Consider the following 27,880-nt stretch of genomic DNA (forward strand, 5'->3'; position numbering starts at 1 on the left):
CATGGAGGCCTATTTCATAAGTGTAAAGTTCATCATTTTTGAAGGGGTTTGATGATGGTCCAATACAAGAATCATGATCATGTAAAAGGATTTGGAGTCACCACCTAGGATTATGGGCCTAGGACCAGGGGTGGGCCCAATTCCATTGAAAAGGGCCCGAAAGTTGATCTGGTCTAGAGATTTAAGGTAAGTGTCAAGTTACAGAATTGGGAAGGTGTTAGGCACCCAATCTACCCAGTTCAACCGGTCTTCCTACTAGATGCTTAAAAAAAAATTTCCATAATTATTCCTATTCCACATGCATGGCTAAGTTATCACACATATATACATTGACTGAATTTAAATGACTGTGTACACTAAAATAAGGTCTATATAAAGTCTACATGATGACAATTCGGCTGAGAAAATGTACCTGAACTTAACCCCTGTTTCGGGTGAAATGGGGTGGGCCCCTGATTAGTATCATCTTGGACTGTCTTTCAGATTCTGCTGGCTCAGGGGAAGATGGTCTTAACAACCAAGTTCCTTTCTCAAGAGATTTTAATTGTGATGATATTTAGGTAGAGTTCCAGCTAGGAACTTTTGGATTTATATTCGAACAGAGCTTCGGCTAGGGAGGGCTATTTCTGGGCTTCGAATGAGGTGGCATTCTCACAGAGCTTCCACTGGGGATAGGCTATGGGAGGGCTAGGCTGAGGTGGCATTCCGGTAGAGCTTCCATTGGGGATAGGCTAGGGGAGGGCTAGGACAAGGTGGCACTCGGGCAGACCTTCCACTAGGAATAACTATTTCTAGAAAGATTCCAAGAGCATTCAGATAGAGCTTCTATTGGGAATGGCTATTTCTGAAAAGATTCCAAGGGCACTCGAACAAAGCTTTGGCTGGGAATGTCTATTTCTAGAAAAAAATTGACCTAAAAATGGATTGGATATCCTTAAAGCCCCAAAGAACACTTTGAAGATCTTGACAAAGATCTCTTCGTAGACCCGAGGAACCTCAAAGGAGGGATTTCTACTTTTGATAAAGATTAAGAACACTCAAAAACATACTTTTTTCGGAAAAAATGTTATAGAAATTAAACACATAGTTCATGATTCTTATGATGCGATTCATTTATTTTATTATCCACCTAACAATACAACTAAGTCTAGTAAATGCTACTACGACACATTAGGCTGTATCTCTTGTCTCGGAACCACCATCAACTACACTACGATACAAGCTTTAGCCGCGATTAGGAGCCTACCGATCTTAGTATATGGCTATCGATCACCTAGCAAACCCCTAATAACCACCTCCTGGCAGTCATGGCACCGGTATGTCCATCGGCCATGTCAGACAAGTTTCCACCTCCAGCAACAATCACATTGTACCGCAGGTGTGGCATTCCAGGAAGGTTCATCAAACATACCACCATTAGGTTATCCAAAACCTTACACCCTGTTGGTAAGGAGACATAACATAGGAAATGATACCTAACCACAAATATGCTACATGCCATCATAATGATACAATTAGTATGGATTACACGATACTGGGAACACATCGGCCACAAAGAGTAATCTATCTCTAAGTATAGTCCTAGTGTACACTATATCGGTAACACCTCGGCCACAAAGTGTAACCCGTGACTGTTTACCTAATCTAGCATGTATAATAATAGTTGAGTATGGACTACGCAACACCGGTATACCCATCGGCCATGAAGCGTATCCATTTCCAAATGTAGTCTCGGAGTACAGGATACCGGTAACACATTAGCCACAAAGTTTAATCTGTGACTACAACTAACTTTAATGCACATAATCAATGTATGAATGCAACAAACATATGGCAATCATGGTACTGGTAACACCTCAGCTACACCGGATCCTGCCATACATATCCACAAACATTTCATATCATTTCCATAAAAATGTAACATATGATAGCACATCATCATCATTTAAGCAATATAAATAATCATGTGAAAATCTATACATTTGGGCAATTCTAAAATAATTAAACATTCTCAAAATAAAAGCAACCATCCCTCAGCTTGTTTAGGCTTGTGCAGAGTATGGCCACCGATCGTTTGATTCAATTTTGGCCTCAGGGCACGTGCGCATCACTGTCCTAGGCACAAAGGTAAATGAACGTCAATATGTGTCGAGAAAGCCCCACAATGATAGTACTATCATTGGAAACACACACCAAAAATAGGTACTGTCCACCAAAAATATCAGACCTATTTTTGGTGGACATAACAGAGTGCTCCTAAGGCTTGGGTGGTTAGTGGAAACTCACCAGAAATAGCCCCAGTGTTTTTGGTGGCATTTTTATGATGTCAGTACAGAAATTGCTCGTGTGATTTAGGGCTATCCGACTTGGGCCCGATCATCGGGATTTGTTCCATAGAGTTTGTGGGGAATGTTCTTGGCATCATTTTAAGCTATTAAAATCCAAATTTCATTGAGCCATTTGGGAGATACGTTGATTAAACAATCGAAACCCTAGATGATCATTTTTTTAATCATGTTGTCGGAGCTCAACGGACTCGATTTGAGCTCAGCAATGGCACCGGGGAGATGGAATATGCAATCCCTGAGCTCTAGAAGGTATATGGGTCAAGATTCCACCTATACCTAGCTTGACCTAACTCAAAATTAAGAGAGAGTGGTAGGAGAGGTTGCACTTACCTCTGGTAAGGATTCCTGCAACGATGCAACAGCCAAGAGCCTTTGCCAGAATCCAAGGTGAGTCTTTACCTGTTCTTCTTCCTTTTCCTTTCTCTCCTCCTCCTCTCCCATGTTTCTGCACAAGTGAGAAATAAGGAAATGGTTCCTGATTTCTACTTATATAGTAAGACCTTAACTAGGGTCCATTTGGTTGAACCATATTCGATCAAAGTGGGTTAATCCGACTTTCAGGGCGCACAGACCCAACTCTTTTGGTCCATAAGGTGTACATGTCATGTGAAAGGGTGTGGGCAAGAAATTGGGATTAGCTGGGGTATCCACAATGAGGGTGGTGGGTCCCATGGGCATCAAAACCCAATTAGCAGCCTGATTGGTCAGCAGAAATAGCCAGCAGAAACAAGCCTAGGTAGTTTTTGATGGCATATTTCCTGTGGTCAAGACAACACTACTTACTATCCGCCAGTTGGCCTTGCATGGGTAGTTACCTTGGCTGCGTTCATGGTCTTCGGGTAATTTTGGTGCATGCTGGGATTCCGGTGTGGGGTGTCGGCTCTCTTACCATCTGGGATCGAAAGGCACGAATCCCCCCAGTTGGACTGGCAAGTGATACACAAACATGTGGGGTCATCTCTTCCCCCTTTGCAATGGGTAGCCACTAGCCAAAACCAGGTGGTACTTTCCACTTCCAGTCTGAGACCTATCACAATAGTTCAAATTAGACCGGGTCAGGGCATTGGTGTAACATTCCCCACACCTTACAAGAATTTCATCCTTAAAATTGAACGTACTTGGTAAATCAAACAATCCAAGGTACTGCTTCTTCATTTCCTCTTCCCACTCCTAGGATGCTTCCTGTTCTGGGTGATTAATCCATTTCACCTTAACGAAGGATACAGTGCAATTGCGGAGAATGTGGTCCTTCTGGTCAAGAATCTTCTTCGGATGCTCCACATAGGCAAGATCATTGTCCAACTCACAAGGTATGTAAGTCAAGATGTGAGTGGGGTCGGAAATGTACTTTCTCAGTATGGATACATGGAAGACATCATGTGTACCCTCCAACTCTGTGGTAAAGCTATCCTGTAAGCTACCTGTCCAATCCTCTCTAGTACATTGTACAGTCCTATAAATCTTGGACTTTGCTTTCCTTTCTTGCCGAACCGCATTACCCCTTTAACTGGGGATATCCGTAAGAATACCTTGTCTTTAACCCCAAACTCTAGATGCTTTCTCCTAACATCTACATAGGTCTTCTGTTTGGACTGAGCTACTTTAATTCTCTCTTTGATCACATTCACCTTCTCACTAGTAGCATGTATCAAGTCTAGACCCATAATATGCTGCTCACCAGCCTCGTCCCAATAGAGTGGAGTCTGACACTTCCTTCCAGACTATGCATCAAATGGGGACATTCCAATGGTGGCCTGATAACTATTGTTGTAGGAGAACTCAATAGGGGAAATGTACTCATCCCAACTGTAACTCATGTCTAAGGCACATGCTCAAAGTAGGTCCTCCAATGTCTGGATAGTCCTCTCCGATTAACCATCTGTCTATGGGTGGAATGTTGTGCTAAAGTTCAATTGTGTGCCCAGAGCCTTCTGCACACACGTCTAGAACTTAGAAGTGAATCTGGGATCCCGATCAGAGATAATACTAACTGGTATACCATGCAACCGAGTGATGTTATTAATATACAACTTGGCCAACTTGTCCATAAAAAATGTGACCTTGATTGGGATGAAGTGAGCTACCTTGGTCAAGTGGTCCAAAATGACCCAAATGGCATCCATATCCTTCTGAGTGCAGGGTAGGCATGCGACGAAGTCCATAGTAATATTCTCCCATTTCCACTTCGGGATAGGTAGTGACTGTAATAACCCATGGGGCCTTTGTTTTTCAGCATTGACTTGCTGGCATGTGAGGCATCTAGGCACATGTGTGGCCACATCATTCTTCATTCTCTTCTACCAGTAGGAGCCCTTGAGGTCCTTGTACATTTTAGTGCTACTGGGGTGAATGGTGTATGGAGAGTTATGTGCCTCTCTCAAAACTGTCTCTCAAATCACCATTACTAGGCATGCATAACCTCCCTTTGAACTTGAGAATCCTTCCATCAGTTATAGAGAAATCCGGGTCCTTTTGGGTTCCTTCCTTGTATTATGTTATCAGCTTCTGTAACTATGCATCAATACCCTGAGCTACAGGGATCCTATCCACCAGACTAGGTTATACCACCAATGCCGATAGTGACAAGGTGACCCCTTCCACTAGTAACTCCAAATCTAGTTTCTTAGCCTCCTTTATGAAATTCCCATTAGTGGTCAATGATGTAAGAGGCAGTGATTGAGATTTTTGACTAAGTTCATCAGCTACCACATTAGCCTTTCCTGGGTGATAGTAGATAGTATAGTCATAGTCCTTCATCAATTCTAACCAACACCTCTATCTCATGTTGAGCTCCTTTTGGGTGAAGAAGTACTTGAGGCTCTTATGGTCACTATAAATCTCACTCTTCTCACCATACAAGTAATCCCTCTAGATTTTCAGTGCAAAAATCACAGTTGCAAACTCCAAATCATGGGTGGGGTAGTTCTTCTCATAGTCCTTCAACTGGCCGGATGCATGAGCAATGACTTTCTTGTGCTGCTTCAATACACAACCCAATCCCAGCTTGAAGGCATCACTATACACAACCATAAACCTGTATCGGTCAGAATAGTCAAAATTGGAGCTGATACCTACCTTTGTCTTAGTTCCTTGTAGCTCCTTCCATAGAGACACACTAGGTCTAATGAATCCCTTCTTCAGAAGATCCTGAATTTGCACTTGTAATTCCTTTGATTCTGTAGGAGCCATGAGGTAAGGGGCTTTTGACACTGGTGCCAAGCCAGGGACTAAATTTATAACAAACTCTGTCTCTCAGTCCGGGGGCAAACCTATAAAGTCATCCGAAAACACATCAAGAGATTTCCTCACCACATCTAGCTCCGTTAATGGCCTAACCTTTATCTCAGTATCCATCACAGATGCAAGGTAGCCTTGACATCCCTTGTCTAGTAGCTTCTTCATCTAGAGAGCTGATATGATAACCTTCTTAGGTTTCTTGGGCTTATCCCCTTGAAAGACGAACTCATCCTTATCATGAGCTTTGAAAATGATCATCTTCTTAGCACATATCACACTGGCTCTGTATGTGGACAACCAGTCCATCCCTAGAATCACGTCAAAGTCGGTATATCCAACTCAATCAAGTGAGCATTCAATTCATGTCCACCTATGGTCACCAGACAAGGCTATAAACATAGTTCAGACCTACCATACTTCCTGTGGGGGTACTCACTGCCAAACACTGAGTCAAACCCTTGGGTGGAATTCCCATCTTCTTTGCAAATGTTGGTGACGCAAATGAATGTGAGGTCCTGAGTTATTTTAACACATGTGCAGGCAATAACAATATCAATAATGTACCTGTCATTATGTCAGGTGTAGCCTCTAGATCTTCAGCACTCATAGCAAACACCCTTCCCTGTGGTCTCTAGCCCTGTGGGGGCTATTTTGGTCTAGAGGCTACATAGGTTTGCTGGGACCTAGGTGGCAAATGTAAGGTGCAACACCCAGCCTTCGGTGGGGGCATGTCCTAACTAGGACGCCTGACTAATCCTAATGGAAACACCTTAGGCTCGACCCCATAGATTGAGACATGCCACTAGAGTGGGATGACTTAGAAGTCTAGCTAGCCTCAGGCTTTTTGAATTGCACTAGAGTTAGGTTGATATAAGGCACTTTGAAGGGTTTGCTACCTCCCTTAGAGTCAGTAGTCCCCATAGGCCTCTTTACTGTTCCCTGTTGGGCCGAGAAGTTATCTCTATGCCGGTCTTCAATAGATTTGGCCACTTGGACCACCTTGGCATATGTCTGTAACTTCAACCCAACTATAGTTGACCCAATTCCTGGCCTCAACCCTTTCTCATACTTCTTGGCCTTGGGTCTATCACCTCTAAGATGCTCTGGAGAAAAATGGAACATCTCCTCAAAGTGTTGCTGATACTCAAGCACTGATCGGGATCCCTACACCAATTGGGAGAACTCACTCTCCCTCCTATCCCAGAGGCTTTTCGAAAAATAGTTCTCAAAGAAGGCCCCTTTGAAGTCCTCCCAAGTGGGGTTTAGGTTATTTACCCTCAGAATGGGCTCAGTAGCACTCCACCAATTATTGGCCTCATTTTGTAATTGGTATCCCATACATATGATTTTTTGCTCATCGATGCAGCACATTAGCCTAAACACCTTCTCCATGCCACCAATCCATTTTAATGCATACAATGGATCCTGGCCCACCTTTGAGAGGCATAGGGGCCTAAGCCTCTTAAATTTCTCCATCATCTTTTTTAGATCCGTCCAACCCTCGACATGTACCTGGGCTTGTTCTGCTACTGGATCTTATACATGCCCATGTACATTTTGCTGTCCTTGCCCATGTACTAGTGGCTGATCTTGCCCATGCACTTTCCTTTGTTCCCCACTAGACGTTTGAAGAGTGGACGAGCATTATAGGCTTCTATTGCCGCTTGGATCCGATTATTGATCCAAGCCATGAATTGGTTTTGTCTTTCCTCAACCTCCCTTATCATATTATTCATGATGGAGGCAACATCATGAGCTGTGAGCACTGACAGAGCCGAGGGTACATTTTGGGGTCTACCCCGATTTTGCATAGGGGAAGCGGGAGCCAACGCTTATGACTGGGATTGAGACCGGGTGTTTCAGCGTGATATGACTCCTATGGAGGAATCCAATTAGTTCACATGCATGTACAAGGTAGCATGTAATTGGAACACAGGCATAATAGTGGGTCCCACACGTATACACAATGGCAATTTAGGGTTATAGCATGCATTAGTGGGATCCACCCAGCATCGGATCCTACCGCATGTATATTAGGGAGGGAATCCCTAATTAAGGAAGCAAGTATAATAATATAAAATAAAATAAAATAAATTTTTTTCCAAAAATGTTCACCAGAAACAATGAGGTTCTTCATTGGAAACAAGGTCATTCCAATGGAAATATCAGACCTGTTTCTAGTGGAACTAGAAAAGACTGATTTGGGACTTTTTCACTCACTGGAAACACTCAGCGGAAATAGGCCTAGTGTTTCCAATAGGTTGATTCTTGTGGACCAAATATCGCTATGTAAGGCTCAGGTTGGGGGTTTATTTCACAAAACCCTATTCTAACTTGTGGAGAAGAAGAAGAAATGGCCAAGGGAGCTCCTTCAACCTATTCCCCACATTTTTCTTGTGATTTCGCGATCGATTACCGCCATCTACACATCCAAGTTGAATTCTCTTTCTTCTCTAACCTAGATTTTCTTTTTTTGGATTTTCTCTATGAAACTTGTTTCAATTTTCTAACTTAGGTTTTTTGCTTTAAAACCTTGAGTTCTCTTTCTTCTCTAACCTATGTTTTTTTTTTTTTTTCTATATGAAACTTGTTTCAATTTTCTAACTTAGGTTTTATTCTCTAAAACCTTAGGATCCTTACTATAATCATATCCGGTCATCGTGTTCGTACCCGTCGCACCATTGCACAAGAGCAACTAGCCATTCCCTCTGTGGTCGAACAAGACCATTGGGAAAACTTTGAATTTTGGAATGTGGACCCGAGAAAGTATGTGAAGACTAGGGATTTTTGGTAGTTCCACCTTCACCAACGCTTCAAAGCGATTGGGTGGTATCGTATCCTGAAGCCCAACACAAGGTACTACCCACGGCTAGTGAGGTTGTTCTACTCTAACCTCTAATGCGTGAACCTGTAGAGACCCAATTTTGTCACCCTCCTCAGGTTATGATGAAATTTGGATCTTGGACACGACTTCAGACTTCTGACTGATAGAGGTGCTGATGGAAACATTCCCCTACCTAAAACCATAGAAATCCTCGTGCGGGAGAGAAGGGTTACAATTTTGGCTTTGCATATGAAGGAATCCGGTCAAGATGACTGTATAGATGAATAGTGCCCAAAAATACGATTACGACGATATATGATACGCAAAAATCAGACCGATGGATCTCCAGTAATCATCACCAGAAAAACCCATATTCACATGCATGTAGCCATGCCATGCACACAGCCCCACAACCATGCACACACCCCTGCACACCCCTGCACACCCCTGCACACCCCTGCAGCATGTTGCGTGCCCCTGCCGCACAGCATGCGCGCCCCTACCGCACAGCATGTGCGCCCCCTCTACATGCATACGTGCCCTCGCCGCACATGTGTGTGCCCCCACCGCACTGTGTGCATGCCCCTGCTACATGCTGTGAACACCTTGCCTGTATGGCCATACACACTGTGCCTGCACCATGCGCAGGTGGCCTGTACACCGTGCATATTGCCCGCACACCAGCGCGTGCTTGCACCCGCTGTGCACATTGCCTGCACACCCATGCATTCGCGCACCTGTGACATCACCCACACTACCTGGCTAAACCTTCTCTCTCCTCTCGCTTTTTCAAAAATTGCCTTTTTTGGTTAAACCTTCTCTCCTCTCGCTTTTTTGAAAACTACATTTTTCGATTAACTTCTCTCTCCACCCGCTTTTCTGAAAAACTACCTTTTTTGGCTAAACTTTCTCTCTCCTCCCTCTTTTTTGAAAACTACATTTTCTGGATAAACCTTCTCTCTCCTCTCACTTTTTTAGCTAAACCTTCACTCTCCTCTCGCTTTTTCAAAAACTACCTTTTTTGGATAACCTTCTCTCTCCTCCCGCTTTTTAAAACTACCTTTTTTGGCTAAACCTTCTCCCTCCTCTCGCTTTTTTGAAAATCATCTTTTTTTTTGCTAAAGTTTCTCTCTCCTCCCATTTTTTTGAAAATCACCTTTTTTTTTTGCTAAGCTTTCTCCTTCCACTTTTCAAAAAATTGCTTTTTTTTGGCTAAACCTTCTCTCTCCTCCCATTTTTCTAAAAACTGCATTTTTTGGCTAAAGTTTCTCTCTCCTATTTTTAAAAATCACCTTTTTCTAGCTAAAATTTCTCTATCCTCCCATTTTTTTTTTTCTGAAAACCCCCTTTACCCACTAGACAAAAGCCCTCCCCACCCATTTTTGCCTCCAACCCCCCTTTACCTATTGGACAAAAATCCTATCTCTTCACTTTAGGCAAAAGCCCCCCTTTTCGTCCACTGGATAAAGGGATTCTCCCTCTCCTATTTGGCTAAAAAAACTATAAATACCCCATCCCTTAGAAAAAAACACACCAACACACCAGAATCCCCTTTTCAGTGTGAAATTTTCCTCCCCACCCCCCTCTTGATTTTCTTCTTATCATCGGAGCGATCTTTATCAAGATCCAAAAACTCATTCGGATCTTCATAGTGTTCTTTGGGATCTTGAAGATCTTTAATTCAAATTCTTAGTTAGATCCAGTTTTTAGCCAAAAATAGTATGTTCTTAAGCCACCTCCCTTGAGTGTTCTTGAGTGTTCTTGAGCATTCTTGAGCGTTCTTGAGATAGAAACCCCCCTTTTGAGATTCTTCGGGTCTACGAAGAGATCTTTGTTAAGATTTGAAACTCTGTTCGGATCTTCAAAGTGTTCTTCGGGACTTTGGAGTTCTTCAATCCATTTTTAGGTTGGCCCGTTTCTTTTCAGAAATAGCCTTTCCTAGCTGAACCCCTGTCCGAGTGTCCCTGGAATATTTCTAAAAATAGCCATTCCCAGCAGAAGCTCTGCCAAAGTGCTACCTCCACCTAGCCCTCCCTTAGCCTATCCCCAGCGGAAGCTCTGTCAGAGTGCCACCTCATCCTAAGCCCAGAAACAGCCTTCGCTAGCCAAAGCTCTGTTCGAGTCTATATCCAAAAGCGAGCGTTCCTAGCCTAAACTCTATCCGGATACCATCACAATCAGCATCTCTCAAGAAAAGAAGTTGGAGGTCAAGACCATCTTTCCCTAAGTTGGGAGAACATGAAAGATAGTCTGAGCTGGTACCAATCAGGGGCCTACCACTCTTGACCTAAAACAGGGGTTAAATTTATGTATAATCTCTCTTCTCATTTAAGCATAATGTAGATATCTAATAAGCCTTGTTATAGTGTATATAATAGTTTGAAATCAATTAATGTATATATGTGTGATAACTTAGCCATACATGTGGAATAGTAATAATTATAGAAAATATTCGTTTGCAAGCATCTAGTAAGAAGATCGGTTGAACCAGGCAGATTGGGTGCTTAACACCTTCCCAACTCTATAACCTGACACTTACCCTAAATCTCTGGACCAGATCGAATTTTGGGCCCTTTTCTCAGGAATCAAGCCAACCCCGGGTCCTTGGCCCATAACCCTAAATGGTGATTCCAAACCCCAGTTACATGATCCCGATCTCCGAATTGGACCAGCATCAAAACTCCCATCTCAAATGATGAATTTTACACTCTTACGAAATAGGCCTCCACCATCTCCAAGTGATGATACGACAGTGCAGGGCCGGTAACCGAAGCACACAGGACTTGAACCCCTCCCCCTCACATGAAGGTGAAGAGAGAGAGTGGAGAGAGGATGGGGATGCATAACCCATTCATATCCGGCTGGTACCCTCACAGTGGCGACTCCACTGGGGACAAATGTCAAGCTTTCGATACTAGGTGCTACCTTTAAATGCAAGAACATTTTCCACCACATTTTTTTGAAAATATGTTTGGCTAACCCTATGTTTGTAATTGTATTCACTAACTGCATCATGCATTGTGCTCGAAGTGAAATCATTTGGCGAGGGACTCCCTGTCATGCCTGCACCCTTGGGGAGGTCAGTGCATGTCATGGAGAGTACTCTGAGAGCAAATGATACCCACTTCCTGTACAAGAATGAAAGGTATCGCCAAACGGTGAGGATGTTGTATTTATGCAAGTACCCTCGGGGAGGTCCGTGCACTTTATAACATTCTGAGATCAAATGCATCATCAAACGATGAGGATGTCCATATTTATGCCAGCACCCTCGGGGAGGTCCAAGCACTTTACAGCATTCTGAGATCGAATGATGGTTACACTACATTACACTTTTGCACACAATCACTCATGGTTCCACCACCTCGTGGCCAATTGCTTAACCTCGTGTGTAGTCATTGGTAATGGGCAAGGAAGTCACCCCCTTGATCTTGTATCTATGGGTATATCAAAAGGATCATATACCTTGCATATATAGATCCTGTTAAGGAAGCCTTGTCGGTCCTATTGCATCCACCGTATGCTCGCATCGTGTAGAAAATAGATGAAGAAGCTAGTAGTGCCACAAGCTAATTGTAGAACTTGTTCGAAGTCTTGAAAAGGAATATTCCTACACTATATTTCTGTCATAAAGAATTGCTTTCCTAAAGTGGGTTTCGGATAGAAGGTGTCCCTCCTCCTTAAGGAAAATGTCTAGATATGTGATTCAGGGGCAATCCCATCAGAGTCACATCAAGTCCCGAGAAGTCCTGAGAAAAATCAGGAGGAAGGACACCTAGTGGGAAAAAGAGTAAGGAAAGCATAACTTTATTACATGGAATGTCTTCTGGGAATATTCTCAACAAGCCATTTGTATGAACTTTCCGCTTATGACATTAGGTGGACCAAGGGCATCAAACCCTATCCACCCCTACCATTTAGTGGACATACTTTGGGTGAATCATTGGTTATTAATTTTATGAATGCATGAACAAGGGGTTGGGAATTCAAGAATTCTAAAATAAACCACTTTCGATTCAGGCACAATTCCACATCTCAAGTATTCACCGTGGTCCCTTTGGACACGTCAGGGTAATCAGTTGACTCGACTAAATCCAGAATCACCTTTGTCATCTCTTCGAGGTTGTCTACTACCAGGTGATTACAACCCAGTAAACATGGATCCACCCAACATGGAAACACCTAAACAGGCCTGGGTCTGTCCCATGGAGACCTTTCAGACAGAGATGGCTGAAGTCAAAAGAGGGATAGCTCAGATATTGCATACACTTTAGAACCCTCCTAGAGCCGATCCTAGGAATGAGCCGACACCAACAATAGGAGATGTAGACTAGAATGGAGCTACAGTTCATCGTGGGATTCTTCCCGAGTTGACTCAAGGGAATCAGAGCATGTTTGGCCAACCGGTCAGAGAGGATCTTCACCTACCCAGCTGAATGGTTAATGAGGGGCCTATTCTAGGGTCTTAGGACCAGCACTGAGGTGGCTCACACTGTTGGAATCATCACAAACTTAGAGTTTGGCAACGGTAGTAAAGGCCTTCACCAAATAGTACTCCTACAATACTAAAGTGGATGTGAAATATCGGGAGCTTGAGACATTGAGGCAGCAACCTAAAGAAGGATTCACCACCTTCTTGATGAGATTCAGAGACAAGGCCACCAAGATGGTAGATAGGCCTTCAGAAGCAGAGTAGGTAGAGATGTTAATAGAGAACTTGTCACTGCCTTATTATGATGTTCTTTACTATCAACATTTGTAAACTTTTGATGCCTTGATAGCCACTGGCATATGGATAGAGAATAGAATTCTGGAAGAGGCCCAGTATCAAGGATACTCCCAAGATGCAAGCAAGTCAGATAGGGAAAGGGTCCAGAAATGAATATGGTAAATGTAGTTCAGTAGTCAGTCTCACCAGCCACTTCTTCACAGCCCTTCATAATACAAACAGATGCACCTGCCCAAAAGGCTCCTCACCTAAGAAGGCAGTTTTCTGATCTGGGAATGTCCATAATGGCCGTATATGAGAAGTTAAAGAAGCAAGGATTGCTAGGGACAGTAGCTCCAAGAGTGATTAGCAACCATCCTCCAACTTGGTAAAGGGATCATGAGTAATGTGCTTACCACACTCAAAAGGGGCACAATACTGAAAGATATTTGGGTTTATAGCATACAATTCAGCACTTGGTAAACAATGGAACCATTGAGGTCAAGATCAAATAGCCTCCCAATATCAATATCAATCCACTCCCTGATCATGTGAACAATTTGGATGAAGAAACTACGGAGAGTGACCCTACTCAACTCATTGTACCTAGAGCTCGGAAGAATCATATGAATGTCCGTGCTTATAGGAAAATCATGAGTCAAAGGATTAGAGTCATAAGAACCCCCAAAAGAAGAGAATCATCAGAGGAAGAGTCAAAAGATCGGGTGCCCCCCGTCCATCCCTCCTCATTAGAAGAATGCACCGCACCGTATTACCGGCCTCCACCACATTATCAGCCTCCACCATAACATCAACCTTTCCCCTACCATCAAAGTGGAGGAACCTCTTCATCCTATCACCCCCAATCTTCATATCCTACCTCTCACATTACATCATCTTCATACCATCCCACTTCATATCCCTTATAACCCTAATACCAATCCCATTCTCAAGGTTCAATGTATAACCCAAGAGAAGGATGGATGGATGGGTACAATTGGAAGGATATGCTTGCACTACTAGATTCCCTAAAGATGACTTCATCAACAAGGTCAGTAAATACATTAGGAGAAGACTAGGAGAGTGATCCTACTTCTCTAATTCAGCTTGTTGTAATTTCAGAAGACAACCCAGAGGTATTGAAAAGATTACAGGTGATCTTCTCAGAGTGGTTACCACATTGGCTATAGGGGAGCAGATCAAAGAATACATATCCTTAATCTATATAGGGAGTGACACAGAGGATGATGAGTCAGGTTTGGTCCAACTTCGAGCCAGTAATGATAGGACCAACCCTATGAAAATCTTTTGATCCATACGCTCTGAATACTACAAGTGTTTGGATGCCGAAGAATTTGATGGCCCTGAGGAATCTGATGAAGAATCAAGTGGGTGAAATTAGCAAAGAAGAGGATGATGACAATAACGATGAGGATGAAAATAAAGATGAGAAGGATGGAGATGACTCTAATTCTTGAGAGGATGATGGGTATCCAGACTGGGATGACTACCAAGGGACTTAGTACAATGATTATGATGATGAGTCAGAATATTACTCACCAGAACATCCGATATGTTTCTCAGTATATGCCATTGGTAATGATGACCTAATATCTGATCCAACAAGTGGCATTTACCCTTCCTTATGTATGGAGGGAGATGATTCTATATCAGATTTAGAGAATGAGTGGGAATCTAGAGAGCTGACGTAAGTTTATATGGACGAACAGTACTCCACATTTGAGTTGGAAGAAAAACTGTGTGAAGTGTATTCCAACATATTGAGAATGCAAGAAATAGTAGAAGAAATTGACAAAATGTTAGGGGAAGTAACCGTCAGTGATCTATACTACCAGGAGCAATTGGATGATCTGGAGGAAATAGGACCAGATGACACAATCGCAGAGGTGGTAGACACTGCATTCCAATAGCTTTCCAATGCAGTCACAAAGCTATGATCCAGGGTGGTGGATATTTGTGGAGGTTCTCAACTTCCCACCCCAAGTAGAGAAGGAGAATTAGAAGATGATTCTATAGTGGGGACATCCTAACCAATAGTGATGATGAAGATAGTTATCCCACCGAGATTATTGTAAAAAAACCAATCAACGTGATGGAAACTAGAAGTTGAAAAGACTACAAGGGCAAGGCTCTAGAAGCACAGCAGCCAAGGGCTAATGAGGCCTGAACTAGCAGTGTGAAGAAAGACTCAGAGAACCCAGACTTGGTTCAACTCAAGAAGTCCCAGGCAAATATCTCCATTTGGGGATTATTGATGGCATCCCCTTTACACCGTGAAGCAGTCTTGAGGTCTCTCGCTAATGTGCAAGTGCCAATCGAGATAAATCCAATGCAACTCACACATATAGTAGGAGCAACATATGCAGTGCAGTCCCTGATGTTCTCAAATTTTGAGCTTCCTAAGGAAACCTAACACAATCAGGCTCTCCACATTATAGTTGAACGCCTTGACAAAATAGTTCCCCAGGTTCTTGTTGACAATGGGTCTGTTTGAATGTACTACCATTGAGATTAGAAAAGGGTATTGGCATCAACTTAGAAGAAATGAGGCCAACCACCCAAACCATAATGGCATACGATAATACCAAGAGGAAGATCCTTGGCATCATTACCCTTGCTATAAAGATTGGCTCGATAAAGTTTGATGTTGATTTCCAAGTTATTGATATACCTACAACTTTTAACATGCTCTTGGGAAGGCCTTGGTTGCATCCTGCGAAGGTGGTGTCCTCTAGTCTCCATCAAAAAATGAAGTTCATTAATAAGGGGAAGGTTGCCTTAGTGGCCGAAGATCCTGAAGTGGTTAACACTTTGGCCAACATTGAAAATGGGGAAGAACAAGACCAGGAGGTGCAGCTGAGTGGTTTTGAAATAGACACCACTTATGCAGCCATTACCAAAGAAGCTCCAAAGGAGAAAATCTTGGGTAACTATGAAGCCATCTAGAGTCCACCAGTGAATCAGATAATGAAGAATATGTAGTACTTTCTAGGCATGGGGCTAGGGAAATATCATCAAGGAGTTCCAAAGTAGCCTAGTTTGGTAGTGAACAAAGGGAAGAATGGTCTTGGGTACACTCCCCCAACTGTCAAAGGGAAGAAAGTGCGGAAGATGACTAGGAAGATCTTTGTTACTTATTACCCTACTCTCAATGGATACTTTGTGTAAGAAGGAGAGGATTTCCCCTTTTGTGGAAATGTGGAGCCATGGTTTGATGAAACTACCACCAAGATGCAACCAAGACTTGAAATTTTCTTTTAAGACAAGTTCGATTGGGTGACTTATGAAGTGAAACAATGGAAAATGCTAATCAAAGAAGGTAACCAAGACAGTTGCATCACTGGGAAAGTAGAAATTGTACTAATTGAGACTGAATCTTCCTCTGGTAATCCTACAACATTGATCCAATCAAAGGAGGCACCTAGTCCTTGAGTTCTCATGAAGAGAGAATGGGAGAAGAAGATAAGGCTCACCTAGAGTCTGCCGCTTCCCACTGATTTGTAATATTTCATTTGCTCTCTCTTACAAGAGCCAAGAACCCGAGAGTTGCATGAGCTCAAGCCCCATCCTTTCAGAGGAAGAAGTGTTATGTAAAATAGAGGAGAGCACAGAGGATGATAGTTTGTATGTACTGTGCTTAAACCAATTGTAATGGGAAGGCTCATGAAGGGGGTCAAAGATGTGACTGAGGTGCTGGGATGGCATTCCTTAACAGGGTCGAAAAGATAGACTTCATAGAAAAAGGATTGAGCAATCTCCATCGATCTTCAACCCTCAGGAAGTTTGGATTTCGAGAGCATGAGATTGATCAACTGATATTCATGAAGAAGCAAGCACCTGTCTAAAGGAACCATTGCGCCACTAAAGAAATAGTAGCAAATTTCTCTGAAGGCCCTTTGCCACACCTCCTCAGCCATCAAGCCACTGAACCACTTCTGAACTGGACAAGCATTGGGAAAAACTTCAAGTTTGGTCATGCTTTTGAGTCAACCAGCTTGATTATCCCTGGTGAAAGCATCAAGCTAGTTATCGAGTCTGTAGTTGAGTCTATTGTTTATGATTCTGTGTCAATTTCCCCTCTTGAGAAGAGTCCAGAGTCCTTGTATGTCGAGTTTGTTACTCCTTTCATGAATGAAATTTTTGATTCCAAGTATGACTTGCCTCCTTTTTCCGATGACGATCTTAATAAATATCAAGAATTAATAAAACAATGCAAACCAAAAGAAGCCCAAACCATCCATGAGGATACTCAAGTTATTAATCTAGGAACTAACCAATGCCTTCGAGAGGTAAAAATTGGCACTACCCTTGATGACGAAGAAGTAGAATGGATGAGTAATCTTCTGAAGGAATTCACTAAGGACTTTGCTTGGTCTTACGAGGATATGCTTGGTATCAACCCCAACATTGTGTAGCATCGATTGCCGACTTACCCTAGGGCTAAGCCTGAAAAACAGAAGCTTCGAAGAATATGACTAGAATGAAGTGAGAAGATCAGAGAATAAGTTGTGAAGCAATGGAATGCAGGGTTCCTACAAGTGATGAAGTATCCCCAATGGTTGGCCAATATTATACCAGTACCGAAGAAAGATGGAAAGGTACGAATGTGTGTAGACTTCCGAGATCTTAACAACATAAGCCCTAAATATGGCTTCCCATTACCTCACATTGATGTATTGGTTGAAAACACGATGGGGCATGCCTTGTTATCATTTATGGATGGATTCTTGGGATACAACCAAGTGAGCATGCACCTAGAGGATCCTGAGAAAACAACCTTCACCACTTTGTGGGAAACCTATTTTTACAAAGTGATGCCTTTTGGACTGAAGAATGCTGGGATAACTTATCAAAGAGCAGCCGTGGCCATATTACATGATAGGATGAACAAAGATATGGAAGTTTATGTGGATGACATGATAGTAAAGTCAAAAGATCGACAGGGGCATATTCCCACACTAATGCGATTCTTTGAAAGAATCAAGAAGTATCAGCTAAAGTTGAACCCTCAGAAGTGTGTATTTGGGGCAATGGCAGGAAAGTTGTTAGGCTTCTCAGTGAGTGAAAGAGGCATTGAAGTTGACCCTATCAAGATTAAGGCAATTCAAGAAATGCCCACGCCTCGGACTAAGAAGCAAATACGAGAATTTCTGGGTCACATCCAATATATTAGCAGATTCATAGCTCAGTTGACTAAAATTTGTGAACAATTTTCAAGCTGTTGAAAAAGGATTAGCCAATGGAATGGAATGACCAATGCCAGCAAGCTTTTGACAAGATCAAGGGATACCTGATGAACCCACCAGTATTGACACCGCCGGTGGAAGGAGCACCACTTCTGTTGTACCTGTCTGTGGGAGAATATTCTATAGGCTCTTTGCTAGCAGAGAAGGAAATAGAAAAGGGGGCGGACCATATCATATATTACCTCAGTAAGAAGTTTCTAGAATATAAGACCCGATACACATCTTTGGAAAGAACTTGTGCTGTATTGAATTGGGCAACTAAAAGGTCGCACGACACTACATGGTTTCCTATCCAGTGCAATTGATCTCAAAGATGGATCCCATCAAATATCTCTTCGAGAAATCGGCCTGAACAAGAAGGATGGCCTGTCGGTTGCTTTTTCTATCAGAGTTTGACATCACCTATGTTACTCATAAATCTATCAAGGGGCAAGCCATAGCCTATCATTTGGCTACCCACCCCACAGAAGATAAACAATCCTTGGACAATGCCTTTCCCGATAAAGGAATCACCACAATAGAGGAAGAAGACACAGTTAATGAATGGCAGTTATTCTTTGATGGAGCAGTTAATGAAAACGGGTGTGGTGCGGGAGTATTGGTTGTCACTCCTAATGGTCTTTATTTACCTTCATCATTTTGCCTTGACTTCCCATGTACCAACAACATTACTGAGTATGAAGTTTGTGCTTTGGGACTGGAGATAGCCCTGATAATTGGGGTTAAAAGAATCAAGGTTTATGGATATTCATCCATTATCATCTGTTAGACACAGGGAAAGTGGAAAACTAGAGATGAGAAGCTAAAGCCATATCAAGAACATCTAGAAGAGGTGATTGAACACTTTGAAAAAATTTCATTCGAATACTTCCATAGGGATAATAATAGGTTTTCTGATGCCCTTGCAACCTTGGTGTCTATGGTAGAGTGCAATCCTATGGCTAGAGTCTAACCATTCTTGGTAGAACAAAGAAGCAGGCCCATTTATCAAAATTCAGTGAACTCTCTCATTGTGGATGGTCGGTCTTGGTTCGCTCATATAGTGAATTTCATTAGGGAAAGGAAGTATCCAATTAAAGCAACTGATAGAGAAATGAAGTTTTTAAGGAGATATGTCACCCAGTTTATTCTCCAGGAGGATTTGTTATACAAAAGATCCTATGATGGAATGCAGTTATTGTGTGTAGATGAGGAACAAGCTACAACTATCATGGAAGAAATTCATCAAGGTCTCTATGGACCCCACATGAATGGTAAGATGTTATCTAAAAAGAATCTCAGGCTAGGATATTACTGGAACACAATGGAAGCATATTGTGTCGACTTTGTCATGAAATGCCACAAGTGTTAGATATTTGCTAACATTATGAATATCCCGCCAATAGAGTTGCATTTGCTCAGTTCACTTTGGCCATTCTCCACTTAGGGAATCCCTAAAGCATCCAATGGCCATGAGTTCATCTTGGTAGCCATTGATTATTTCACCAAGTGGATAAAAGCTCAGTCCTATGCAGTCCTCACATCTGCTAAGGTAGCCAAGTTCATCTAGGAAAACAACATTTCCCGATATGGAGTACCTCAAGAATTGATATCAGATTAGGGATCCCACTTTTGGGGTAAGACCTACAAAATTTGCACAAAATTCGGTATCAGAAGGCATCACTTTACCACTTACAGGCCGTAGACCAATGGGGTGGTAGAAGAAGCTAACAATAATATCAAAGTCATTCTAGAAAAAATGGAAAAAACACACAAGGATTGGGCTGATAAGTTACCCCTTGCCTTATGGGTATACCAGACTTCAATACAATCCTCAACAAGGGAAACTCTTATCTCTTTGGTATATGGGGTTGAGGCAATTCTACCCGTGAAAATCATGTACCATCCCTAACTATACTTTTTGATAGTCAGCTACCTGAAGGAGAGTAGGTGAAGGCCAGACATAATGAGCACAATTTTCTTGATTTATATATAAAGGCCATGGATAATTTAAAGAAGTATCAACTGAGAATGGGTAGGGCCTTTAAAAAAAATGTGAAGCCCCAGCACATAGAGGTGGGTGAACTTGTACTTCGAGAATAATAAGTCCCAATGCATGACCTAAGAGAAAAATTCAGCCCCAACTGGAGTGGCCCATTCACTGTTAAAGAAATTCTACTAGGCAAAGCTGTGAAACTCGTAGACCACAACGGCGAAGAAATACCCGGACTAGTTAACATGGATCAACTCAAGAAATATTACGTCTGAAAGGGTGGATATCCTGAACTACATCAGCCTTGATTCCTTTCGAGTGATACGTAGGAAACTTGACATGTGCAAGGGCGGTCTCAACCATCTAAAGGCAATAAATCAGCTCATTGATTAAGAATCAAAGTACCTTAAAAGATCATCATAGTTTGTGTCCCCAAAGAATCGTCATTTGGCATGAAAGACCAATAGGTATCTATCATCCACCCATTGGTCCATCACTTCTTACCTAGGATTCTATCCCCCAAGAATCACCATTTGGCATGCGAGGCCATTAGGTATCCATCATTCACCTATTGTCCATCCATTCTTATCCAGGATTCTATCCCCTAAAAGAAAATCGCCACCCGACACCAGTTTATCAAGGCTAGTTTATTCTCCACCCTTGATTAGTCAAAGTCAAAATAAAAAAAGGTAGAGCTAGATGTAACAGTGGTAAAGGCTTGTTTGAATCATTAGCCAATGAGTGATGCTTTGATAAATCATCATATCTCATTGTTTGTATTGGTTTCATGAAAATTCATGGGCTTGTTGGATAAGACGTTGAGGAAATGGACCTTAGACATAAAATGAGGGCACTAGGAATGCTAGAATCTATGAATGTGTCATTTCTTGGCCAAGTTGGATGTGTGAAGCTACATCACCAATTACTCCAATAGGTTCCTCAACACTGGGATGTCGACCTATATGTATTTTCGTTTTGGATTAGTGGAGATTTCCCAACTCTTGAAGAATTTTGGGTTTGTATGCTATCTCCACCCAGAAACAGTTTGTTCCAACCCTCTTTGAATAAAGATTGCTTGGAGGAAATTTCGGGTTTCTTCGGATGGAAAGAAGAAGTAAAATAGTTTGTCAGGTATGGGAAGATTGACATTCTGAAGGTGGCTCAGATGTTCATCCAATATCCACCAATAGAAGGAGTCCATTAGTAGAGATCCCTGGATGCTTATTTACTTTGCATGATAGCTTGTTATGTTCTCTGTACTCCCAGGCATGGTGCACCATCTGTTCTAATTGAGGTAGTAAAACAGTTGAAAAAGGGGGGTCACATCGTCCCTACGGTTCTTGCAGAAACATTCAAGGGATTTGATGACATGAGCTATGGCCATAGATTTGGACTAAACCATTATCAGGGGAATCCTGCTATTTTTCAGATTTGGCTCCTCGAGAAACTAAAGCTCACCATACCATTAAGAGGAAGCCCACTCAAAGTTTTTTGTTACTAGGATAAAAGAGAAGTTCCAGAATTCAACCTTATCACCGATTGGAAGAAGTACCTGCAGAAAAGGACTGTGCAGTATATTGCATGGAGGTGCCTAGGGAAGCCACAAGAGGATTTTTGATGAAGATCCCTAGCCACATCTATGTCAAATTGATGGGATTGACTCACATGTCCTTTTGCCTATGTACATTAGCCGACAATACGGGCTCGAGAAGACTGACCCAGAAGAGTTAGTGAACTTTCACCTACCTCAAGAACTGTCTCCCCACCTTGTTATTCACCTATCCCATCTGTGGTAGGAAAGTGGTCCCCTTTTTCATTTAATTCACTTGGTAATGGAATGAGGAAGTATTTGGATTTTCATGTTATCCCGATTATTCTAATTATGACTTGAGTTATGGAATTGATTGTGCCTAAGCATTGCAAGAAAAAACAAAAAAAAAAAGAGGAAAAAAATTTTCTTTGTGCCAAAAGTACATTTGTGTTTTGCATGAATAACAAGAACAGATCTCTTAGGATCACCATCCTCATATGTGCCATATTCAGACCTACTCATAGAAGTCATCAAGTTACTAGACGTAACAGTATCATGTGCTGATCACAAACTCACAAGCTGTGCTGTGAGGTCCTCAATCTGGGCAGCCTGATCAGCATTTTGTTCCCTTAGATAAGTAACCCACCCATCCTAGGAGGCACAAAAGATTGTCAAAGCAAGGAGTGATAATAAAAATAAAATCAAAGATAAAAAAAAAAATCTGTGAAAATCCCCACCCTAAAAAAAAAATTAAATAAATCAAAATCAATAAATCAGAAGAAAATTTTTTAATCAAGAATCAAAATAAAAAATTCAAATCAAGATGCAAAAATTAAAATCCAAAATCAGATTTCAAAGTTCAAAATCAAAACTTAAAATTCCAAAAAAATATATTTAAAAATTAAATTCAAATAAAATTTCAAAGGTTAAGAATCAAAGATTAAAAAGATAGAAAGAAAGAAAATATCCATGTGTTTGTGTTTGCAGGAAATACAAGAAGAAATCCCTATGGGTCAGAAGCCATCATCTGAACCATACTCTGAACCATCCTCATGAAGCACCAGGGAGTCCACAGATGCTACTCCAACCTGCTCCAGCCATTGGGTCAGGTCCTCAATCAGTGCACCCTACCGGGTAATCTCACGATCCTTGGCAACTATCACCTCGCACAAGCCATAGTGCATCCTCCTAATCTTAGCATAGACCTCTGGGGACACCTGAGAAAGAGCGTATCAGCCAAAGGAAGTCAAGAATTAATTGAAAATGATTAGATACTCATACAATTATAAGGAATAGGCAGCCCAAGGGAAGCGTCTACATCTGTGTTCAGCTCTAAAAGATGAAGGAGACTGGGGTTGGCTGCGTTGGGATAGGTCCAAGCATGGAAGCCATGAAAGGTGATGTTAGCAACTCTGAGAGACCCGCATGCACTAGTAGAGGGCCTTGTTTGTGAAGGATTAGTAGCGCTGGCATGTGACCGAATAGCAGAAGGATCTACACGTCTCACTCTCCCCTGAAAGAACATCAATCAAGATCGAAATAAGGAAGAATCTATGGAAAATACTCAAGAAAGGGCAACATACCACTAGACCAGTGGGACAGAGAGGGGTGCACACTGTCTCCTATCTGGATGAGAAAGAAGTCCTTCCATACTCTGTTAGCCAAGCAGCTCATCTCATCCATTGGGATGATCTCTGGATAGTGCATGGTGGGTGGATGAAGACCAAGAGAAGGACGTGGATCGATATCTAACCACTGGGGTACTACCCTCTCTCCTAAGTACCAGGCATGGCCCCATAGGCATTAGAAAAGGACTCGATTCTCAGACAGTTTATGAACCCATACGACTCTCTTGAAATCCAAAAACATAGGGTCATGGAATGGTCTCTAAGTAACCTGTAAAACCAAGGAAGGGTAAGTATAGCATCAGGCGAATAGAATTTCAATGTTAGACATGGCATACCTCAGTGAGATCGTTCAAAAGAGAACGAGCGGTGGTCCCCGGAGGATTGCGTCAGGCTCAGACCACTTGGTTATCTGCCCATTTTGTGACCAGGGGGAAGAAGACTGTCTCAGGATCCCTCAGTATAGGGGCTATGGTTCCCAGATGCTCAAAACACCAGGGCTGTTTTAAGAAATCAAAGTAAGAAAGTGCAGACCAAATGACTGAAAGAAAATAGATATGAGAAGGAAAGTTACCTGGATGATGTAGCCTGCCCCCTTGAGGCTCCTATCCCCATAGGATAGTAGGTCTAGGGACTGCAGGAGATGCATAGGCTACCTCACTCTAGTCCCAAGTATCAACTGTGCAAAGATATTTGAGGAAGAACACCAAGTGGATATCTACTCCCCCTCAGAGGTCACTGAAGAGGCACTAACACACGACAAATAGCAGGAAAGAATGTGCTATCAGAGACATGTTGCCTGGATTCTCCCCTAGGCCAATTTTCTACCATCGAGCACTAATCTCCCCTAGGTGAATGCATGTTTGGCCGGCTTTAATGGTGATACCGGTCAGATCTACGAACTCCCTGGCAGTCAGGAATTCTGCGGTTAGGGTCATGGTTCTACCCCCAAAGGGAATGCCTGTCAAGGTATAAAATCATATAGGCGTAATGGTAACCTCTCCAATAGGAAGGTGGAAAGTGTGAGTACTCGGCCACCACCACTCCATTAGGGCCCCCACTAATGCTGAATTAAACTTTCGGGTCTCTACAAGGGCCAGCCAACACAGATAGGTATCATCAACCATCTCCTTCACCCTGCGAGGGAGCATCCTATACTAGGACTGAACCATGTTTGGATGGCCATAGGAGGCCAAGGTAAGTGATTCCCTCCCCTCATGCTAATAGAAATAAAAAAATATAATAATAAATAAAAAAAAGCAAGCAACAAAAAGTAAGAACAATGTGATAAATAAAAAAAAAGGAGAAAGGAAGAACAAAATAGGAATAAAAGATGATCAAAATAATGAATAAAATATAAAGACTTACCCAGGAACCCCATATGGGGTTGCAGATGTGATTCCGGCTGTTGTGAAGGGTTTGCTCGGAATACCAGTCGGCCAAGCCCTCATCCCTATGGGAAAGACTGCTGCAACTCTCGAGTTGGACCTCTCCTAAAGTCTTCCTCTTCCTCCTTTCAGTCATATTTTCAGAAATTACAAGAAGCCCTAGAAAGTTTTCCAATTTTCCTAAAATCCTGCGAGAATGTCAAATTCACCAAATAGCCCCTCCCTCAAGAACAAGATGAATATCTTCAAGAACTCTAAGAGAAAAATGAAGAACACCAAGAACAAGAGGAAAAACTTCAAGAAAAACTAGAGGGCTCTAGGAACTCACTTCACTCAAAAACGTTAGAATGTCAAATTCACCAAATAGCCCCTCCCTCAAGAACAAGATGAATATCTTCAAGAACTCTAAGAGCAAAATGAAGAACACCAAGAACAAGAGGAGAAACTTCAAGAAAAACAAGAGGGTTCTAGGAACTCACTTCACTCAAAAAAGTTAGAACGAAGAATGAATAGGGGAGGGGATCCATTTTATACAAACAAAAAAATTCCAGATCAAGCATCAAGAATAAAAAAATTCCAAATCAACATCAAGAATCAAATTCTAAACCAAAAATCAAGAGGAGACGTAATTTACCCGGCCTTGGCGGCCCAATCTCATTGACTCGGCTCCAAGTGGCCTAATTGCATTTACTCGGCCCCAAGTGGTCCAATCTCATTGACCCGGCCCTAAGTGGCCCTATTGCATTTACTAGGCCCCAGGTGGCCCAATCAGTTTTATCCACCCCCAGGTGGCTCAATATTGTTAACCTAGCCCTAGGAGGCCATTCTTCTTTGAGTCGGATCCGAGCGGCCCGATCTCATAGATTAAATCCCTGAACTGGCACATGTGAAGCCCAGCTAAGGAAAATCCAAGCATCAAACATTTTTTTTACTTGTTGCAAGATTGAAAGAGCAGCGAATTCCTCTCTTATAACCATCGATCCCAGATAGTCCAGATTGGCTTGAAATACCCAGCCTAGAGACCAAATTCCCTGAATTGGCGCATGTGAAGCCTAGCTAAGGAAAAGCCAAAGATCAAAGTACTAATATTTTTGTAGGATTGGAAGAGTAGCGAATTCCTTTCCCACAATTGGTAGCCCAGGTAAGTTCTCAAACCCTAAAAAGTTGAGAGATATTATCTGTTGCATTTTTCAACTCCGTCATAACTGAGCATGATGACGGAAGTATATTCTCCAGGTGACAAAATGTGGTCGTTCTTTTCTTTGCCCTTTGACCGTTGGCATAGGCCTCGGCCAAATAGGAGTATTCTGTAGACACCCAATTTTGTCACCCTCCTCTGGCTATGATAAAATTTGGATCTTGGACACGACTTGCTACTTCCGACTAATAGAGGTGCTGATGGAAGCATTCCCCTACCCAAAACCCTAGAAATCCCCGTGTGAGAGAGAAAGGCTCTAATCTTGATTTTTCATATATGAAGGAATCTGGTCAAGATGACCATACAGATGAATAGCACTCAGAAATACGATTCTGATGATATATGATACACCAAAATTGGATCGACGGATCTCCCGTAACCATCACCGAAAAAACCCATATTCACGTGCGTACTGCGCGCTCTAGCCAACAGGCCAGCTCGAGCATGTTCTCACTGCCCACAGGCTGTAGCACATGCACGCAGCCATGCTATGCATATAGCCATGCACACAGCCCCAGAGCCATGCACAAAGCCATACACATAATCCCACAGCCATAGACACACCCCTGCACACCCCTGCCTCATGCTACCCCCTCACCTTCTCTGTCCTCTTGCTTTTCTAAAAACTACCTTTTCTGGCTAAAGTTTCTCTCTCTTCTCGCTTTTCCAAAAACTACCTTTTCTAGGCTAAAGTTTCTCTCTCTTGTTTTTTTGAAAATCACCTTTTTCTAGCTAAAATTTCTCTCCCCCCATTTTTTTGAAAACCTCCTTTTACCCACTAGACAAAAGCTCTCCCCACCCATTTTTTCCTTCAACCTCCACTTTACCCATTGGACAAAAATCCTATCTCTTCACTTTAGGCAAGAACCCCCCTTTTTTTCCACTAGATAAAGGGATTCCCCCTCTCCTATTTGGCTGAAAAAAACTATAAATACCCCCTCCCTGAATAAAAACACACCAAACACACCAGAATCCACTTTCAGAGTGAAATTTTCCTCCCATCCCCCCTGTTGATTTTCTTCTGATCTTTGGAGTGATCTTCTTCAAGATCCAAAAACTAATTTGGAATCTTGAAGATCTTCAATCCAAATTCTTAGTTAGATCTAGTTTTAAGCCAAAAATAGTATGTTCTTGATCCGCCTCCCTTGAGTGTTCTTGTGTGTTCTTGAGTGTTCTTGAGCGTTTTTGAGATAGAAACCCCCCTTTTGAGGTTCTTCGAGTCTACGAAGAGATCTTTGTTAAGATCTAAAATCTGTTCGGATCTTCAAAGTGTTCTTCAGGACTTTGAAGTTTTTCAATCCATTTTTAGGTCAACCCATTTCTTTTCAGAAATAACCTTTCCTAGCTGAACCCCTATCCGAGTGTCCCTGGAATATTTCCAGAAATAGCCATTCCCAGCGGAAGCTTTGCCGAAGTGCCACCTCAGCCTAGCCCTCCCTTAGCCTATCCCTAGCGAAAGCTCTGTCGGAGTGCCACCTCATCCCAAGCCCAAAAATAGCCTTCCCTAGCCGAAGCTCTGTCCGAATCTAAATCCGAAAGTAATCGTTCCTAGCCAGAACTCTATCCGGATACCATCACAATCGGTATCTCTCAAGAAAGGAAGTTAGAGGTCAAGACCATCTTCCCCTGAGCCAAGAGAACATAAAAGACAGTCTAAGCCAGTACCAATCAGGGGCCCACCCCTCTTGACCCGAAACAGGGGTTAAATTCAAATATAATCTCTCTCCTTATTTAAGCATAATGTAGATATCTAATAAGTCTGGTTTTAGTGCATATAATAGT

The 27,880-nt window shown here is 42.3% G+C and overlaps 1 protein-coding gene across 1 annotated transcript in view; it reads left to right on the forward strand.

Moving 5' to 3' along the window:
• The first annotated feature begins 2,701 nt into the window (after nt 1-2,701).
• LOC122065071 overlaps nt 2,702-27,880 on the forward strand; it is a 35,235-nt gene continuing 10,056 nt past the window's right edge. The window contains exon 1 of the mRNA XM_042628866.1: nt 2,702-2,735. Within this exon, the coding sequence (XP_042484800.1) occupies nt 2,702-2,735 (34 nt within the window). The remainder of the gene's footprint in view (nt 2,736-27,880) is intronic.

Source organism: Macadamia integrifolia, chromosome 2 (assembly GCF_013358625.1).
Source record: "Macadamia integrifolia cultivar HAES 741 chromosome 2, SCU_Mint_v3, whole genome shotgun sequence".
NCBI classification, from domain to species: Eukaryota; Viridiplantae; Streptophyta; class Magnoliopsida; order Proteales; family Proteaceae; genus Macadamia; species Macadamia integrifolia.